At 54.0% G+C, this 19,833-nt stretch overlaps 1 protein-coding gene across 1 annotated transcript in view; it reads left to right on the forward strand.

The window, feature by feature from the left end:
* TRAPPC9 (trafficking protein particle complex subunit 9) overlaps positions 1 to 19,833 on the forward strand; it is a 338,695-nt gene that overhangs the window by 30,318 nt on the left and 288,544 nt on the right. The window contains exons 9-10 of the mRNA XM_040988506.1: positions 9,173 to 9,389; positions 19,082 to 19,225. Of these exons, the coding sequence (XP_040844440.1) occupies positions 9,173 to 9,389; positions 19,082 to 19,225 (361 nt within the window). The remainder of the gene's footprint in view (positions 1 to 9,172; positions 9,390 to 19,081; positions 19,226 to 19,833) is intronic.

Raw genomic sequence — 19,833 nt, forward strand, 5'->3', positions numbered from 1 at the left:
ACACTCAGTTGGGGAGCTGTGAAAGTACATCCTTGCTGGGTTGGGGTTTCCATGGGAGAGTGCGGGGGCCGGAGTGGGGGCTGCATTCTGGTCTGGATATGGCTACAGTCTCCCTTGGCATGGGTGTGAACTAGGTCTGGGTCTACCTAGCCAAGCTAGACTCCAGCACCATCTGGTGCTTTGGAGGACCAGGGTAAATGTAGGATGGACTAGGCTAGGTCTCTGCCCCTACTGAGCCATGTGTGGGCAGTGTCTGGGTATGGACGAGCCTTGGCTGGGCTGAACCATCCAACACCAAGAACTGGAACAGATTGAAGGCCAACAATGAGGGCTGACCCATGGTGCCACCAGTACACGCAGGATCTGGCACAGGGAGAGGTTCTGATGGAGGAGCTTGGGAGGCTCCTCTGTCGGGAGACAGTCTATATGGGTGAGTTAAAAAACCATGACAAGGAGCAACTCAGACCAGGCCAGAGGAAGATACCCACCATCATACATATGGCATAGGTGGGTGGCAGACCAGGCTGAACCCGTTCACTTTATTCACTGGGTTGGGCTGGGTTCGGTCACGACTCAAACCAGTGCATATTACAGAATGCCAAGGTGAGGTGAGCCGTAGCAGATGTGGTTGCAGTGCTCAAACAGCACATGTGAGCCGGGAGGAGGGGCGGAGCTGGCGGGGGGATTGTGGGCTCCCCTGCTGGGCCACCGCTCCCACTGGAGAGCATGAGTTGGGGCGGGGGCAGACCAGGCCAGGCAGGGCTACAACATCCTGTGGACCTCAGGTGAGCTAGATCAGCGAAGGGCCAGGTTGGGCTGACTGTTCCGACTGGTGCAGGCAAAAATTGGAGTAGGGTAGGGTTGGTTGGGCTTTGCCTCAGCATCAGATGGCAGAAGCTGGCACTGGGGGTTTAATCTGTCAAACTCCAGAACCACCTGGAGACTGCACAATCTGGGAGGGAGATAGTGGGCTCCTCCCTCTTGGGTTACCACTCCCACTGGAGAGCACAAGGACCAGGACAGGGGCAGGGGTGACTGGACAGAAAGGCACCTGCCAGTATGTGTGTGGGCTGGATAGTAGGTTGGTTGGGTTGAACTAGGCTTCAAGGCCCATTGACATGTATGAGAACTAAATGGGATGTGGGACAGACTGGACAAGCCTGCTGTACATACTGGCAAGCACGGGAACCAGGGTAGGGGGTGGGACTGGTGGGGGTTGTGGGAAGTCGCCCCATCTAGGCTCCCACTGGTTAGCATGAGGACCGAGAATGAAGTGGGCAGGATCAGGCTGGACTGCAACAATGATTGGTTTGTGTGAAAGACAGGGCTGAAAACGGAACTGACGCAGCAATTGCAATGACCAGCATGTGCATGAGCTGATTGGGGCGATGGACTGTGCCGATCCTGTACTGGCAAACTCACACAAGAATCAGGTCTGGGATCCTCAGATGAAATTTCCTTGGAGATCCCTCCAACTGAACTGCTGGTCTCAGAACCCCAACCATGAAGAGACTATGTCAGCCTGTGGATTCTGAATAGATTTTGTTGTGATTGGAATGGCGAGATTGGCAGCAATTCAGAACCGTTGAACTATCAAAACTGCTTGAGCAGGACCCTCGGAGCGTGCCCCACGTCGGGGACCTGGGATGGGTGGGAGGCTGGGTGGAGCTTCTCCCCTGACCCCAGATACGGGGAAAAAAATGGTGATATTAGTGTGGAAACAATGGTCTTGCCCACTTTCTTGTGCCCTTGACCCTTTGTACCCTAAGCAACTAAGTAAAATTACTTAAAAAAAAAAGAAAGAAAGAAAAGAAAAAGCCATATTTTAAGTTACAAACTTCTGTAAAATCTCAAGAATAGATGTATAAATATTGAAGAGTTTGGCTTGGATGATGCTGCTATTCTGAGTTTCCCTGGTAACAGAATAAACTAGGATTTATTTATAAAGATTTAGAAAAATAATAATAAAATAAAATAAATTAGGGGCCCAACGCGGCAGCCTAATGGTTAAAGTCCTCACCTTGCATGTTCCGGCATGCCGAAAGAGCTCCTGGCTCCTGGGTCAGATCGGCTGAGCTCTGGCCATTGCTGCCACTTGGGGAGTGAATCATTGGACAGAAGATCTTCCTCTCTGTTTCTCCTCCTCTCTGTATATCTCACTTTCCAATAAAAATAAGTAAATCTTTAAAAAAAATAACAAAATTGGATTTTCTCTTGGCTGTTTATCTGTAAGAGTTTATTGTATATTCTGGATTCTGGTCCCTTATTGAGTACAGGTTTTAGATTTATTTCTTTGTTTTTTATTGGAAAGGCAGAGTACCAGAGAGGCCCAGGTGCCCCAGAGTTGGGCCCTGGGCTGCCCCGTGGCCCCAGGCCGCCTTTCTCCGACACCCTCCTTCAGTGTACAGGGCTCGTGAGGAAGACTCCTCCGCCCCCGCCCGAGGCTTTCAGGGGTCGGCTGTGAACCTGAGCTGTTCTTCCCCAGACCCCCACTGTGTCCCCCAGGTCTGTATCCTGCTCTGTCACCAGTGTCTTGTCCTAGGTCTGTGATGGGAAGGCACGTGTGCCCCGCGTCCTTCTCTCTGTGCTTGGCTGGGCCTGCCGCTCTCATGCCCACGTGGCCCTGAGTGAGCCGTCCACCCTCGTCATGGGAGCCCGCCAGGAAGCTGATGGGGCCGTGGGCGCCTTGTACTTGGCCCCACAGCAGTCAGCAGGGTCTCCTCTCCTCCAGGAAGGGTGTGCTGGCTGGCAGCCATCCTCACCTCCGGCCACGTCTTACCTCACTGCTGGGTTTTGGGGTGTGTTAGCGTTGTTGAATATCTCCTATTGTCCTTGCTTCACCTCTTTCTTGGTTTATAAACCCCTGGAGCCTCTAGGCTGGCGGTGGAAAGACTGATTTTTTAATGCTTGTACAAATTTAATTCCAATAAGGAAATTATTTTAGATTCTCTTATTATATTTGACAGGCAGTTACAGGCAGATAAGGGCACACACCCCCTCTGTCTGCTGGTTCACTCCCCAGATGTCTGCAGTGCCTGGGAGCGGCTGGACTGAAGCCAGGACCTTTCTCTGGGTCTCCCATGTGGTTTCAGGGCCTGAAGACTTGGGCTGTCCTCTGCTGATTCTCCAGGTGCCTTGGCAGGGAGCATCTGGGTCTTGAACCGGTGCCCACAGGGAGTGCTGGCATCACAGGTGGCAGCCCCAACCCATTGCACCACAGCACTGGCCCAAAGAATTCTTTCCAAAACAAACGTTCTCTGGGGTCCAAATATTTATCCTCATGTTTCTTTTTGTGGGTTTATTTCACCGTAGATGCAGGATGAGCCATGTGGCTATTTGGTACTGACAGTCGCTGTCATGGGAGGAGTGATGTCAACAAAAGGGTAGGTGGGACCTTCCAGGGGCTGTCCTATCAGCATCCTGACCCCTCCCATGTGCCAGTGTACCCTCCCAGGAGCCAGGAAGCACCAGGGTGAGCAGGGGGAAGGCAGCCCCATTCCCAGGCACTTGGGGCAGGTGCGGGAGAGGCATCCGCGGGGTCGGGAATTGAGAGCCAGGTGAGTACCCCAAGGCTTGGGGACCAGGTGGAAACCCATAAGCTGAGGAGTTCTATATTTTAAATTTTTATTTTATTTTATTTATAGGCTTATTTGTTTTTTATTGCAAAGTCAGATATACAGAGAAGAGTAGAGACAGAGAGGAAGATCTTTTGTCCGATGATTCACTCCCCAAGTGACCACAATGGCTGGTGCTGCACTGATCCAAAGCCAGGAGCCAGGAGCTTCCTCCAGGTCTCCCATTGTGGATGCAGGATCCCTAAGCTTTGGGCTGTTTTTGGCTGCTTTCCCAGGCCACAAGCAGGGTTCAGGATGGGAAGTAGAGCTGCCGGGATTAGAACTGGCGCCCATATGGGATCCTGATGTGTTCAAGGCGAGGACCTTAACCGTTACACTATTGCGCTGGGCCCCATCACCCAGATTTGTGATGTCATGATTTGGCTGGGGTAGTTGTCCAATTTGCTCTGTTCTCTTTTTGCTGTGTTACCAAATGGGCTGCGATATTCTTCCCGCGTGTCAGCGTCTGCATCCACTGCTCTGCTTCTTTCAGTGAGGAGGGTATGTTCTTGCAGGCGAGTCCAAGGACCTGGGCTAGACAACCTGAGCCCGGCAGATCCTCTGCCTCTGGGGGTGCACAAATCTAGCACCCACCTCGCTGGTGGGTCCAAGGACCTGACCCAGGTGGCCTGAGTGCCATTGGATTCCCTGCCCCTGACGCTCATGAACCCGGCACCCCCTCACAAGTGGGCACAGGGGCCTGGGCCAGGTGACCTGAGCCCCAGCAGATCCCCTGTCCCCAGTACCTAGTACCTACAAACCTGGTACCTACTGTGCAGGTGGGCCCAGGCCAGGCAACCTGAGTCCCACTTGCTCTCCTGCCTTGGGGCTTACGAACCTGGCACCCACCATGCAGGTGTGCCCAGGCTCTGGGCCAGGCAACCCAAACCCTGCCAGATTCCCTGTCTCTGGGGCTCACGACTGTTTTTCAATTTGAAAAATCATTTTCTTAGAAAGGAGAATGTGTCCAATGATGCTAAGCTTGGAAAATACCTGCTGCTCTCAGCTCAGGCTGTAGCTGGTCCGAAAGCTCAGGGTCTAAGCTGTGGAGGCCCCACACAAGCAAGTTGCGGAATTCTGAGAGTGACTCAAACTTGGGAGACCTGGTGATGGCCAATTCTGCCTGCTCACACCTGAAGGACAGACCTGCTGCAGTCCAGGGCTCTGCAAACCTGGACGGAATGCTCCCATTCCCCAAGGAAAAACAAAAAGAGAACCTCAACGTAAGAAGACGCAGAGGGGCCGGCATGGTGGGGCAGCACGTGGTGGTGAGGTCTCCCTGGCTGCACCTGCCGCTGCCATGTGCCGGGGTTTGTAGGTGAGTCCACACCCCACTTGGGGGACAGTTCCGTGCTCTCTGTGGGGGAGTGGCCAGGAGAGCCGCCGGTAGCTGGCATTGAATGTGACGGCACACTGGGGCAGGCGGCATGAACGGTGACCAAGGCAGATAACACAGATGGAGACCGAGGGGTCTCATGCACCCCTTGGGCCAGGCTTTGGGAACTCAGTTGCTTCTGCATGTGGGAGGCGGAGTTACAGAGAGGGGAGGACACGCAGAGAGGTCTTCCATCACTGGTCTACTCCTCAGATTGCCGCAGTGGCTGAGCGGAGCTGATCAGGAGCCGGGAGCTTCTTTTGGGTTTCCCACATTGGCACAGGGGCTCAAGCATTTGGGGCATCCTCTACTGCTTTCCCACGCCACGAGCAGGGAGCTGGGTCAGATGGATCAGAAGAGCACACGGGCCTGGAACTAGCTCCCATACGGGATGCAGGCACCTCAGGTGGAGGCTTAGCCCAGTAAGCCACAGAACCGGCTGCATCACCCACATTGCTGAGCCCCTGCCCACCACTGCTCCCCAGGGCGCACCTCAGGAACAGGCACGGACGGGCCCGGAGATCAGCTAGAGGGATGTGGGTGCAGGCTTGCCCTCCCGCTGCACCGGCTTCCGTGTAGCTTTGACTGCGTTTTCTTGCTTGTGGAAATGGTTGGAAATGGCTGTGGAGGGATGCGGAGGGTCCCAATAGGCTGGGGGCCCGGGGCTTTTCTGGAGCATTCTGTTCTCATTTTTTTGAGCTCCCACTGGGGTTGTTGGGCCCTTGCTGGTGTCTGTGTGATCTCATTCACGTCTTTCCAGGACTTGCAGTTACTGTCAGCCCCTTCTCTGAGAGCTGGTGCTGTCTGCTCTGACTTTTGACTCCTGGCCTCCTGACCTCACTCCACTCTCTTCCCTGGCCCGGTGGAGCTGGCCATCTGGCCTATGCCTGCGTCTCCCTAGCTGAGCGCCTGCAGCTGCCGCCTAGCTGGAGGTGGGGTGTGGTAGTGTGAACAGTTGGGCCATGGCCGTACAGGTTCTGACCCTGAAACTCATAGAACAGTTAGAGCAAGGTCATGCTACCTGGCGTTCCTGCCTAGAGCAGCTCCAAAAGGACTTTGGGGTTTGGTTTCCTTTTAAAATGGTGTCACAGATGTCTCGAAGAATGGAACTTGCATTATTTTTAACATATTGTTTACCCAATACTATGTCAATTAATTCCATAATGTTGTATAATGATACTGAGGCCTTGTTGGGGCTTTTAACTGACCGGATCTTTACTCTGTTAGACCTATCTTCAGACCATAGAAGGTCTCCCCAAGAGGCCACTGAACTTATCTGGACAATAGGACACGGAACTTTATGCTAGGCATGTGTTTGCAAGCAATGAATCTCAACTGAACTTGATCTATGGTTATGCAACAAGGTGGAGGAATCCACCATGGGGGGGGGGGGGGGGGAATCCCCAGCGCCTATGGAGCTGTACTACATAATACAATGTAAGCAACAATAATAATAATAATAAAAAAAAAAAAAAGAAATGTACTGTACAGGTATTATATGCATATTTGACAGGATACAACTGCTTTGGAATTACACTGAAAATTTTCCCTGGAAAAATTGCCTTAATAATGGCGAAAATCTGTCAACTACATGGATCAAAAATAAAAGCCATCATAAGTTAATAATCAAAGAATTTCATAATGATATAATCATGCCACAAACCATATTGTATATCCAAGATTCAAAATTTTAAAATATTTTACCCTATGCACTCTAAAACATTAGAATAATCTAATCACCTTTTCTCAATTTTCAGAATTCCATATTCTTATTTTATTAATAAACTTAGAGACCTATCAGAAAAAAAAAAAAAATGGTGTGAAGGCCCAGGCCTTGGCTCTGAGCTGTGGGTGTGTGTGCTGCCCAGGGGCCCATGACCCTGGCGGCTGACAAGTGGGAGCCTCTTCTGTTGGGGACCTTTGTTGGCACTCAGGCCCGTTCTTGGTCCCCCTCGGTGCTGCACTGTTTGTCATCTGCCTTGCCATCACGCCCCGTGCTCAGGACTGCGTGTCACGGCCCAGGGAGCGTGGGACTGTGCACCTGTCTGGACTGTCACCTTTGTTTCAGATGGTGGCCTACTGGGGCACAGGCCAAGGTCACCGTTCGTGCCGACTCCCCCAGTGGCTGCCTTCGCATGCAGGGGTGTGGTCGAGGGTGGAGGTCGGTGATGAAGGTGGCAGACACGCCCATCCCCTCTTAGGCAGCGTCGGTTCTGTGCCTTGTGGATCCTGTACTGTGCATGGTATCTGCGCCTGGGAAGCAGCAGGCGTGTCCCACAGAGATCTGAGCTGCAGGTGGGGGGAGTGTCGCAGGCCTATCGGAAAACACGTCATCGCAGCACGCGGGAGCGAGGGTTGCACACAGAACTCCTGCACCTCAATCCAGAGACTGAGATGATGCGCTTCTAAACCCGTTTCACCCACGTGTCCAGGAGTTCTTTGGAAAAATATCCAGTCCCCAGGGCAGGGGTGGTGTCCAAAGGAAAGCCAGCTCAGTGCTTGCTGGGAGAGCCGGTCATGGCATTGGGGGCTGCAGCCTTACCCCACACTGGTGGTCCTGGGGTTGGGCCAAGGCAGTGGAGATTCACAGTCAGAGAAGGAGTGGGAGGAGAGGGAAGGGGAGGGGAGACTTCCACCCACTGGTCTGTTCCCTAAATGGCTCCATCAGCCGTGGCTGGACCAGGCAGAAGCCAGGAATCAGGAGGTGCCCCCAGGTCCCCCAGGTGTGTGGCAAGGACCCATGCCCTCGGGCCATCTCCCACTGTTTTCTCAGATATGTTACCTCATCCGGAACGTGCACACTGCTCCATGGGATGTTGACCCCATCAGTGTTGGCCACTAGGTTAGATGCCCATCCTAAGCTTGCCTTTTATCCATTTGTTTTAAAATTTACATATCGGAAGGGTGGGGAGACCCAAGCAGAGCAGTGGGGCATCTCAGATTTGTGTTGATGCTGACATCACAGCAGCGGTTTCATTGTGGCCCTGCAGCGCTGACGCCCAAACTCACCTTTCAGTTCTGGGTTGTGGCAAAGCTTGCGAAATGCCTTCCTGAGTGTTGCCTGCGGAGGTGGGGGAGAACCCAGCAGGGTCTTTCTGTCTGGCTGGACGGCAGGACCGGAGGGTTTGGTGTCCACAGTGGGGGTTCCCAAGTGGGTCAGAAAGGGGCGGGGTTTTGCCCATTCTGGCTCAGGACCGTGTGTGTGCGCGCGCGCGCGCACACGCCTGCATGCAGGTGTGGTGTCTGGTTCACAGAGGATATCTTCATACTATATCCTCAAATGGGCACAGTGGGCAGTGCTTTCTGGGTAGCACTTCCCCTCTCTTTCCCGTCACCTGGGGCTGGGGGTCAGTGTTGTGTCATGAAGTTCAGGGTACAGAAGCAGGGCAGTGGCTCTGAGGCTGGTTTAGGGAGTGTGGGTTGGGCAGGGCTAAGGAATGCTGGGAAAGGTAGTAGGCACCACCCGATCTGCCCAGTGGAGTGCGAGGGCTGAGATTAGGCCACAGCCACGGGCGCAGGACGACAGAGGTGCAGGCTGGCAAGGGCTCCCACCCTACCCTCTGCTTGCAAGAGCTTCTGGGTAGCGGGTTCGTTGCCAGTGCGGGGCTGGGAAGAGTCGTGTCTTTCAGCAGCAGTGAAGGGCCGCCTGTGTACCCACCTGAGGGGCCGTGGGCAGGGTCCAGCCCAGGTCAGCACTTGTCTCCAGCATCTGGTGACTGTGTGGCTCTCTGGGCCTCCCATGAGCTGGACGATGGCAGCGTACAGGGTTATCATAAGGTTGCTGGCACACAGTAGGAGCTTTCAGAGATACAAGTTATTGTTGTAAGGCACCGCGTGGTTGGGGAATTTGGTGAGGTCCCTGGTGAAGGAAGATGTCTCTGAGCTGTCAAGTGTCAGGTCTCGCGTGGGTCCTGTCACTCAGAGCCCCACTGTGGCTGCATGGCTCTGTCTGGTGAGAGCCCGCCAGCATCCTCCCACTTGCAGTGGGAGTCAGGACAGATGTTTCACCTGGCGTGTAGCCAGTGCCTCTGTCGCACAGAGCCCGGGTGCACTTGCAGCCGAGCCCCCTCTCTTTGATGTCTCATTAGGTGTGTGACTCGGGGGAGACCTGTTTGTCTGGGTGTCTCCTTCCCCACCCAGGGAAGCTCCTCTGAGTGGCTCATCCCCCTGCCCTCTGCTCCAGCTCTCAGAGGAGGAGAAGATCCAGCGGTACAGCATCCTGTCGGAGCTCTACGAGCTCATTGGCTTCCACCGCAAGTCGGCCTTCTTCAAGCGCGTGGCCGCCATGCAGTGCGTGGCCCCCAGCATCACCGAGCCTGGTTGGAGGGCTTGCTACAAGCTCCTGCTGGAGACTCTGCCCGGCTACAGCCTGTCACTGGATCCCAACGACTTCAACAGAGGTACTGGGGGCCTTGGGTGCCAGGGCAAGCACCCCTTTGACACAGCCATGGGTGGAAGGTGCTGGGATGCATGCTGGCAGCTTAGGGGAGATGGACCCCGCCCCGCAGGGGGAGCCTGGGGAACACGTGGTGATGGACAGTGGTGACACCGCCCTACTGTGGGCATACATCCTTCGCCCTTTATCCAGGGGTGGCCCGGATTTTCCTTGAGCTGACAGGTGCCATATGTCTTCAACCAAAAATTTTATTTTGTGCTAAGTTAGCACAAAACCAGGGAGCCAGGGATAAACGTAATTGAGTATGGGCACACACAAGTAGCTACCCATTTGGTGGGGAGTTCTTTTTTGGTTTTTGAAAAAAATCTGTTTTTTTTACTTATTTGAAAATCAGAATTATATAGGGAGGGATAAACACATGCGCCCACACACGTGCACACCTACACATGTACACACACCCACACGTGTATACAACCACACATATCTACACTCGTGTGCACACACCCACACATGTGCACACACCTACACACATGTGCACGTGCACACACACCCCTGTCTTCCGTCTACTGCTTTACTTCCCAAGTGAATGCAGTGGCTGGGTGGGGCCATGCCTAAAGCAGGATCCAGGAGCTTCTTCTGGTTCTCCCACGTGGATGCAGGGGTCCAAGCCTTGGGGCCATTGTCCACTGTTTCCCAGGCACATTAGCAGGGATTTGAAGTGGAGCAGCTGGAATATGAGCCTGTATCCATATGGCATGCTGACTTCAGGCAGATGGTGTGACCCACTGTGCCACAGCACTGTGTCTAGATAGTGCAAAAGGGATGTGCAGTAACTGAGTCATGGAGACTGTCACATCCAGCAGTGTGTTATTGAATTTCATGGCATTGTAAATTTTTGTTTTTCTTCCTGTTGTTGATTTTGTATTGTGGCATTTCATTTAAGGGGATGTATAGTAACTGTGTAATGGAGACTGTCATATCCAGATGTGAGGATACAATGCAGCATGCATCTCTACTTCCAGATGACAGATGGACTCCCAATGAAACTGTTTACTATATCTTGACAATAGGATGCTGGACTCTCTGCCATTGTCCATGCCTGCAATGATGGAAATGTGACTATTTATGAAGAACTGTACTATAGTAATGATATAGGGGATAGGGTAAAGGCAATGCCAGGACCTATGGAACTTTATTATGAAATCATCATCATAATAAAAAAGTTAAAAAAAAAGGCTAGGACTCTCACAGTGTCCACGGCACGATGCCCGGAGTCAGGCCGTGTTTGGTTAGGAGGTGGAGACAGGGGAGGTGGGGGCGGCGATCTGCTCTCCCCTGACCAGGCCAGGAGTTGGTGTTGTTGGGCTCCTGGGGGCTCTGGGCTGTTGCCCTGTGGGGGCACCATTGCACCTTGCAGTGTCCACTGTAGGGGGCCACATTTGCCCAGAGTGGGACACAGGCTGTGTCCACCACGGTGACTGATTCTGTTTCTGTCAGCGGTCAGAGTAAGATCTAGAGTCTAGATCCTTCTGTGTCTCTGTCTCTTTCTTTTTTTTTTTGTTTTTTGTTTTTTGTTAAAAAATTGGATTCTTTGTTTGAAGGAGTTAGAGAGAGATGAGGAGAGACCTAAGGAGACACACACACACACACACACACACACACACACACACACGGAGATTTTCTATTTGCTGGTTCACTCCACGGTTAACTCCAATGGCCAGGGCTGGGCCAGGCTGAGGCTTCCTCCGGTGTCCCCCACGAGTGTCAGGGCCCCAAGCACTTGGACCATTTCCTGCTGCCTTTGTCAGGTACGTTATTACAGAACTGGATTGGAAGTGGAGCATCTGGGCTTGAACTGGTGTCCACGTGGGGATGCTGCCATTGTAGGTGGCAGGCTGCACCACAGTCCTGGTTCCTGCCTCCTTGGTTCCTGCATGTGCTGGGTGCCAAGCCGCATGTCCGGCACGAGTGTGGGAGCGCACCAGCCTGGCGGTGGCATCATCCTGGTGATTTCCTGTCTTGTGTGGCTGTCTGGGCTGATTTTCTCACCCGTCCTCCCTCCTTGTCATTTCCTGTCTCCTGCAGAGATGGCTGAAAATGCAAGGCCTGTCCAGCACCTGTTGCAGGACTGGCTTTCTTAGATGGACCCTGAGAGTGTGTGAATGTCATGTGCGTTTAGCTCTTACAGCAGAGGAACCACAGGCGGTGCGGTCTCCCCCACCTCCCCAAGTTCTGGTCCCTCCCTGTGTGTTCCTTTGCCGATTTACCCCTTGGCCACCTGCTGGCCTTGCTCTCCTGGCTGCCCATACTTGGCCAAGGGCTGACCACCTTCCCCCGATTGCCCCAGCTCTGCCATGGGGCTGCTGCCCTCATTGGTGCTACATAGCTCGGCATTCCCTTGGGGCCCAGTGGCTTAGGAACCTACAGTTCAGAGACAAGCCTGACCAGCGGAGCTGGCATAGCTGGTGGAGCCTCCTGGGGCCTGCAGCAGCTGTCCCCACCAGGGCTCTGCCACTGGAGCTGGCCGGCTCCTGCCTACTCCAAAGGGAAGGATAGCTTTCCTTGGGCCTTGCTTTTCCGTTCCTGTTCCTGAAAAGGGGGAAGGTGGGGAGTGAGATCCAGGCGTGTGTTGGGGAGGTCTCACTGGGTTCCCACCTTCCTTTCCCAGGAAGGGGTGTGCGTAGGCACCTGCTTTCTGTCCTTGCAGCAGGAGGCTTCCCTGATGGGGGAGGGGCTGGAGATCTAGGCTGACTACATGGGGTGGGGACAGAGGGCAGCGAGGGACAGGGGCGGGTGTTTCTCTGTCCTGGCATTGTCTGGGCTCCTCATGGACCCCAGGAGCACTGAGGAACTTGTGATCCCCTGGCACACGTCACTAAGCCCCACTGAAGGGCGCATCTCCAGGTCAGCAAGCCCCTCTGGAGGGCAGATCTTTAGGTCACTAAGCCCCCCTGGAGGGCGCATCTCCAGGTCAGCAAGCCCCTCTGGAGGGCGGATCTCCAGGTCAGTAAGCCCCCCTGGAGGGCGCATCTCCAGGTCAGTAAGCCCTCTGGAGGGCGCATCTCCAGGTCAGTAAGCCCCCTGGAGGGCGCATCTCCAGGTCAGTAAGCCCCCTGGAGGGCGCGTCTCCAGGTCAGTAAGCCCCCCTGGAGGGCACATCTTCCCTTCAAGTGTGTCACTTAAGGCTACGGTTCATCATACTCACATCTCTGCACGGCTTCATGAGTTCATTACTGCTTTTAAGTAGACTTTTTTTTTTTTTTTTAAGATTTTCTAAATTTTTATTGGGAAGTCAGATTTACAGAGAGGAGGAGAGACAGAGGAAGATCTTCCATTCATTGATTCATTCCCTAAGTGACAGCAATGGCCAGAGCTGAACTGACCTGAAGCCAGGAGCCAGGAGTGTTTTCCGGGTCTTCCACGTGGGTGCAGGGTCACAAGGCCTTGGGCCATCCTTGACAGCTTTCCCAGGTGACAGGCAGGGAGCTGGATGGGAAGTGGAGCTGCCGGGATTAGAACTGGCACCTATATGGGATCCTGGCACGTTCAAGGTGAGGACTTTAGCCACTAGGCCACCGTGCTGGGCCCAAGTAGACTTTATTTTTTAGAGAAACTTGAGGTTGTGAGCTGATGTGATGGCTGGTAGAGGATTCCCCAGGCCCGCCCTGCCTTGGGCATCTCTCGCCCTGCTGTCCACACCCCTGTGTGGGCTCCTGGCAGTGTCCTTGCCTGGCTGGGTCCTGAGTGGGTGCTGCGGCTCCTGTTGAAGCTCACGAGGTTCCCTTTGGTGTTAAAGTGTTGGATATGACAAGGGTATGCACATATTCATATGAGCTCTGTTTTTCCTTTGAAAGATTTATTTATTTTTTAAGATTTATTTATTTATTGGAAAGTCAGATATACAGAGAGGAGGAGAGACAAAGAGGAAGATCTTCTGTCCCCTGTTTCACTCCCCAGTTGGCCACACTCGTTGGAGCTGAGCCGATCTGACCCAGGAGCCTGGAGCCTCTTCTGGGTCTCCCACACGGGTGCAGGGTCCCAAGGCTTTGGACCATCCTTGACTGCTTTCCCAGGCCACAAGCAGGGAGCTGGAAGGGAAGCGGGGCTGCCAGAACACAAGCCAGTGCCCATATGGGATCCCAGTACGCATGCAAGGCGATGACTTTAGCTACTAGGCTACTGCGCTGTGATTTTTTTTTAAAGATATTTTCTTGGGCCCGGCGCGATGGCGCAGTGGTTAAGGTCCTCGCCTTGAACGCCAGGGATCCCATATGGGCGCCGGTTCTATCCCGGCAGCCCCGCTTCCCATCCAGTTCCCTGCCTGTGGCCTGGGAAAGCAGTCAAGGACAGCTCAAAGCCTTGGGACCTGCACCTGCGTGGGAGACCTGGAAGAGGCTCTTGGCTTCAAATTGGCTCAGCTTCAGCTGTTGCAGCTACCTGGGGAGTGAATCATCGGACAGAGGATCTTCCTCTCTGTCTCTCTGTATATCTGCCTTTCCAATAAAAAAAAAAGATATTTTATTTATTTGAAAGGCAGAGTTACAGAGGGTGGAGAAGAGATGGGGAGGTGAGCAAGCAGTTGATCTTCCTTCCCCGGTTGTTCCTCCAGTGGCCCGGCCAGGAGCTTTTTCCAGCTCTCCTAGGCAGTACGGGGGCTCAAGCACTTGAGCTGTCTCCTGCTGCTTTCCCAAGCACGTGAGCAGGGAGCTGGACCGGAAGCGGAGCCGGAGCTCGAACCAGCACCCAGGTGGGGTGGCAACCGAGATGGAGGCATAACCGCACTACCGTACCAGCCCTGGAGCCGTTTCCAAATGCAGGTCCTGTTGCTTCTGCCCGAACGGCATCCATTTGCTGGTCCATTTCACTGACTGATTTTATTCCCAGCAGTGCTTCTCATAGTCATAGTGCAGTGTGAAGAGCGCTTGGGGGTTCGTTGAGCCCGTCCACCTGCAAGGGCAGTGTCTGTGTGTGGTGTCCCTGTGACCCCTCGAAGGGAGGGGCGGGAGCAGTGAGGGCCGCATGATGTCAGCATTTGTGGATGCGCTTCCTGCCCTGCTGTTTGCATTTCTTGAAGGAAGCGTATTTCTCTTTGAAATAAAGACAGGCTGGCACCAAGGATTTGGGCCTGGGTGTGTAGCCCTGCGCCTCCGTGAGCCATCATTTTGAGGAAAAGGGTCGGGGCCTGAGCTCGAGTGAAGTCAAAACGGAAACACCAACTGGCTGTATGTAAAGCTTTGTGTATTTTATTTACTTGCAGGGCAGAGAATGTGTGGTTTCCTGTCTGCCGATTGATTCCCCAAGTGGCCAGCACATCCCAGCAGGGTGCCCGGGGCTCAGACACAGGGGTCATCACCTGCCACCTCCGAGGGTGCCTGAGGAGGAGCAGGGGTGCTAGGACTTGAGCCGGCCCTCGGACGTAGGCTGCAGCCGTCCCTAGGGGCGGGTTGGTGCGCTCTGCCACCACACCTATCCTGGCCCGCTTGTCATTTTAGCAGGTACTAGAAATCACTTTTGACTCAATTTCCACCATGGCCCTGGGTCACTGCCCACATTCTCAGAGAAATGGGAGTCTGAGCCCCGTGTCTGCGAAGTGCCCATGTGCTCATGTGCTCAGGCGCGTGGCTCCTTGGGCGGCCCTCCTGTGTGAGGACTGTGGGTGAGGGCTGCGGGGAGCTGGCGTCCCAGACTGCGAGCTCGCATCTCCATTTTCTTGGGGTTGCCCTGTTTGAAGATGGTTGCTGGTGCCTTTTTGGTCAGCTTCCCCCTGAGCAAAGGCTCTGAGGGAGGAGGCCGATGAGAAGAGCTTTGCAGGCAGGTGGTGGTTGTGCATACGAGGCACGCCACATGAGTCAGTCTGGCCACCGATAGTATGGAAAGCTTCATTCCTTTGGTGTTTGCTGCAAACATTTCTTTTCTTTTCTTTTTAAAAAATATTTATTTATTATTTTAATTGCAAAGTCAGATATACAGAGAGGAAGATCATCCGTCTGATGATTCACTCCCCAAGTGAGCGCAACGGCCGGTGCTGTGCTGATCTGAAGTCAGGATCCAGGGCTTCTTCCGGGTTGTCCACACAGGGGCAGAGTCCCAAGGCCTTGGGCCATCCTCGACTGCTTTGCCAGGCCACAAGCAGGGAGCTGGATGGGAAGTGGAGCTGCCGGGATTAGAACTGGCGCCTATATGGGATCCTGGCACGTTCAAGGTGAGGACTTTAGCCACTAGGCCATCACTCTGGGTCCTGCAAATCTTTCTTAAAATATCAAAAACAGGGCCCGGTGCGGTTGCACAGTGGTTAAGGTCCTCGCCTTGCATGCCCGGGATCCCATATGGGCGCCGGTTCTAATCCTGGCAGCCCCGCTTCCCATCCAGCTCCCTGCCTGTGGCCCAGGAAAGCAGTCGAGGATAGCCCAAAGCCTTGGGACCCTGTACCCACGTGGGAGACCCAGAGGAGGCTCCTGGCTTCGGATCGGCATAGCATCGGCCGTTGTGCTCACTTGGGGAGTGAATCATCGGACGGAAGATTTTCCTCTCTGTCTCTCCTCTCTGTATATCTGCCTTTCCAATAAAAATAAAATAAATCTTTAAAAAAAATCAAAAACAAACAAAAATCCACACTCTATAGGTGGAACCCTCTGCATCCCATGGAAATCATGACTTGCATGCCACATGCTGCTGGCAACATTGGCACTCGCTCTTTGTCCTAAGTGCTTAGGGAGGGCGGGAGCTAGAGCGCTGTCCACTTAAGGAAAAGCAGTGGCATTCCTCCAGTCCTCACACACGAAAACCTCGACAGTGCAGCAAGAGATTAACCTGCATCTCTTTGAGACCACTGTCATAATACTGATTGATCTTAAAAAGAAAGAAAGAAAACAAACAAAAATCCTCTCTCCTTTTTGTCTGATCTCTGAGCCAGCTTTGACAGCATGGAAGGGTTGCACTAACTCATCTTTCTTCCCTCCTTGTTGTGTGTGAAATGTGTGGCCGTTTCATTTTCTGGAAGATTCTGGAACATAAACGTGTGTACAGGATAATAGGCATGTCATCCGTGTATGTCTGGTTAGCTCCAGGAATTTCAGTCCATAACTCCTTACAGGATGGTTTAAGTGTGTGCCAGGGGCCAGTCACGCAGACCAGGTGCCCAGGAAGGCTTTCCCACCTTTGCCTCGCGGGCACAGCGACTTTCATTCGCCCCTCGCAGGAAGCCCGAGGTCTGCCCGTCTCTCCCTGCCCCCTTGAGTATGTCTGTTGAAGCAGGTGGGTTCTCCTCCCTGTGACCCCACACTTGGTAGGTACCAACCTGCAAGGCATCAGGGCGGAACGAGCTCTGGTTTCCAACAAGGTAAAGGGCGTGAAAGTCTGTGCCCGTCAGATCGCTCCCATGGGTCGGAGTGTGTACTGGTCCAGGGATGTGGGCTGAAAGTGTCTGGACGTCTGTGTTGGTGATGGGCCCAGGGGGAGAAGAGGCCAGCAAGCACTAGCCTTAGAGTAACTCCCTCAGCAGTCTTTCATCTGCAGGTGGCAGGCAGGTGTGGGGCCAAGCAGTGACGATGCTGGGGTGCTGATCTCACATGTTGGAGTAGCTGGGATCCCGTCCAGGGTCTGGCTCCCCATTCCAGCTTCCTGCTGCTACTGGCCCCGGCGGGGGCGGGGGGCAGCTGGTGGTGGCACAGGTAGTTGGCATCCTGATCCCTCTACGGGAGACACTGGTTGCACTCTTGGTTCCTGGCTCAGGCTGGCTCAGCTCCAGCCCTTGTAGGCATTTGGGAAGTGAACCAGTGGGCGATTCAATGAATGAATGGAGGAGTTGGCCAGCAGTTGGGGATGGAATGAGGAGGGGTCTCCACTGCCCACTAGGAGTAGTACAGGAGGCAGCCTCTCCTCTCCTGCTGGTTCAGCACCCAGCCCCTTCTGAGCGCCTGGATCCTGCAGGCTCCGTCCTGGGGTCTGCGAAAGAATGACATGCAGGCTGCGCACGGCCTGTCATCTTACCCTGTGACGTCATCGATGGACTCTGAAACTGGAGGACATGTTCCTGATGCAACAGTGCAGCAGGGAGGATCCCCCGCCAGAGCCCAGAGGGGCCGTGGTGTGTGGGCTGAAGAATAAAAGCAGTGGCCAGGCGTTGTGTTGTGCTGTGTGGACAGACCACTGGAGGCTCAGAGGCCCTCCAGCGTCGGGCAGCTGCCCGCGCTGCCTGAGCTCTCACCCCTGCCTGCTGTCCCAGGGCAGTGCAGGTCCCCGAGGGTCGGCTCTCATCCCTGCTCTGGGTCCTGTCTGGGGGTCTTGCTAACCGACCCACCACTGCAACTCGGACTTCCGTGGATGTCAGTTTTATCTGCACCTCTGAAGAACACCTGTGTGCATCTTCTTTTTTATTTTGAAAAGGTTTGTTTATTTGTTTTGAAAGTCAAAATTAAGGAGAGATCCTCCATTTGCACTGGGCCAGGCCGAAGCCAGGGGCTTCACCTGGGTCTTGGCTGTGGGCTGGCAGGGGCCCAGGTACTTAAGCCATCTTCCGCTGCTTTCCCAGACCTTGGGCAGGGAGCTGCATCAGCATCTAGCTGGGACAGGAACTAGTTTCACAGATGGTGGCTTTCTGTGCTAGGCCACAGCATCGGCCCCACAGGGCTGCTTGCCAGCGTGCCTGTGTGTCTGATGTCTCCACCTTTGGTGTCAGATGTGCCAGGCTGTTCTGGAAGTCCTCCAGTTTAGCTGCCCGCTTTGCTGCATTTTTCTCGGACTTCAGAGACATGTTGAACCTGTTAGTTTCATGTGCTTGGATTTCCTTGGATGTTTATGATGAAGGCCCACCAAAGACCGGTGTTTTCTTGAAAGAAATTAGGCTGGGAACTCCACGGTGTTGAAAATGTAACCTTTAGTTCTAAAGTTTGTACTGTTTCCTGAGTGGGACATTTTTGAAAGCATTTCTTTTGAGAAGATAGAGAGTTTGAGGGTATTTTTAAAAAATTCACCAAAAGTGGAATTCAGAGATGAATTTCTGGGGCCAGTGTTGTGGTGTAATGGATCAAGCTTCCAGTTGCAGTGCTGGTATTGCACATGGGTGCCAGTTCAAGTCCTTGCTGCCCTCCTTCCCATCCGGTAGTGTGCTAATGTGTTTGGGAAAGCAGCAGAGGATGGCTCGGATGCCTAAGCTCCAGTATCTGTGTGGGAGACCGGATAACATGCCTGGCTTCTGGCGCAATCCCAACTGCTGTGGCTACTTGGGGAGTGAAGCAGCAGCTGGAAGAGTTCTCACACTCACTCGCTCTCTCACTTACACAAACACACAAGCTTTTGATCCCTCTATCTGTAACTCTGCCTTTCAAATAAATGAAGTAAGTCTAAAAAAGGAAAAGATGGTCGTGGTGCAAAGTTGAAAACCACGTGCAGACAGGGTCCTCAGGAACCTCGTGCGACACAACGGGCGCTACAAAGTTTGTTCTTGTGCTAAAATAAAATGCTCTTTTCAGTCTGTGTGCCTGTGAACTTGTTGAGGCACACTCAGATGTTTTGACACGAGGCCGGCTTTAACATGCAGAGAGCTGGCCTCCCTGCAGCTCCTTGCCAGTGTCGGCGAGCTTCGCTTGGCTGCCCGGTGTGTGACAGCCGAGGCACCGTCTGGGCTGTCTGTGGCCGTGTTCCCCGCACCCTGTGGCCTTGCGGGGCCCTCACTGACACTGCCCCCTCTCATTGCAGGCATGCACAGGGGCTGGGCTGCCGTGCAGATACGCCTGCTGCACGAACTCGTCTACGCCTCCCGGAGGATGGGGAACCCGGCTCTCTCCGTGAGGCACCTGTCCTTCCTCCTGCAAACCATGCTGGACTTCCTGTCTGATCAAGGTTGGTTCATGCCGGGATTTGGGTTTTGATGGTGGATGCTGAGTCCAGCCGTGACCCCGCAGGCTGTCTCTTTCTCCTCCTCTGCCGCTTTGCCACCAGGCCAACTGCTCTGCTTGCTGTCTGAACACTCGCCCCAGCCTCCCATGTGCACCCCTGGATATCATGGTCTGTGCCTCTGTAGTACAAATTGTGGCTGTCGCAGACTCACAGTCAGGGTGTGGTGGAAGCCCACTCAGATGTGCAGCAGGACCCCGCTTGGAAATGGGGCCCAGCTGCCCCCCTTGTGCCACCTCTGGCCCTGCCCCACGTGTCCTCCCAGGTGCGATGTGAGGGTCCCACTGCCCAGTGCTACCACCACCAGAGGCTGTGCCAGCCGCACTGGAGGCCTGTTGGTTGTGCTTATGCCAGGGAGGGCACCTGACCACTTAGCCATGCTTGTTACTTGTATGAAAAGACAAGGATGGGACGGGATGGGAGACGTCCTTCAGCTCCTCCTTCACAGCGCCATCAGCTCACTGCCCTGCGAGTCGTCCCCAAGAAACCACGTGACGGGTTTGCCGTCTGTCACTGTCATGGCCCGTGGGAGCTGGCCGGGCAGGGCTGTGCTC

Source organism: Ochotona curzoniae, unplaced genomic scaffold, assembly GCF_017591425.1.
Source record: "Ochotona curzoniae isolate NIBS_2020 unplaced genomic scaffold, NIBS_Ocur_1.0 contig_4895, whole genome shotgun sequence".
Lineage (NCBI taxonomy): Eukaryota > Metazoa > Chordata > Mammalia > Lagomorpha > Ochotonidae > Ochotona > Ochotona curzoniae.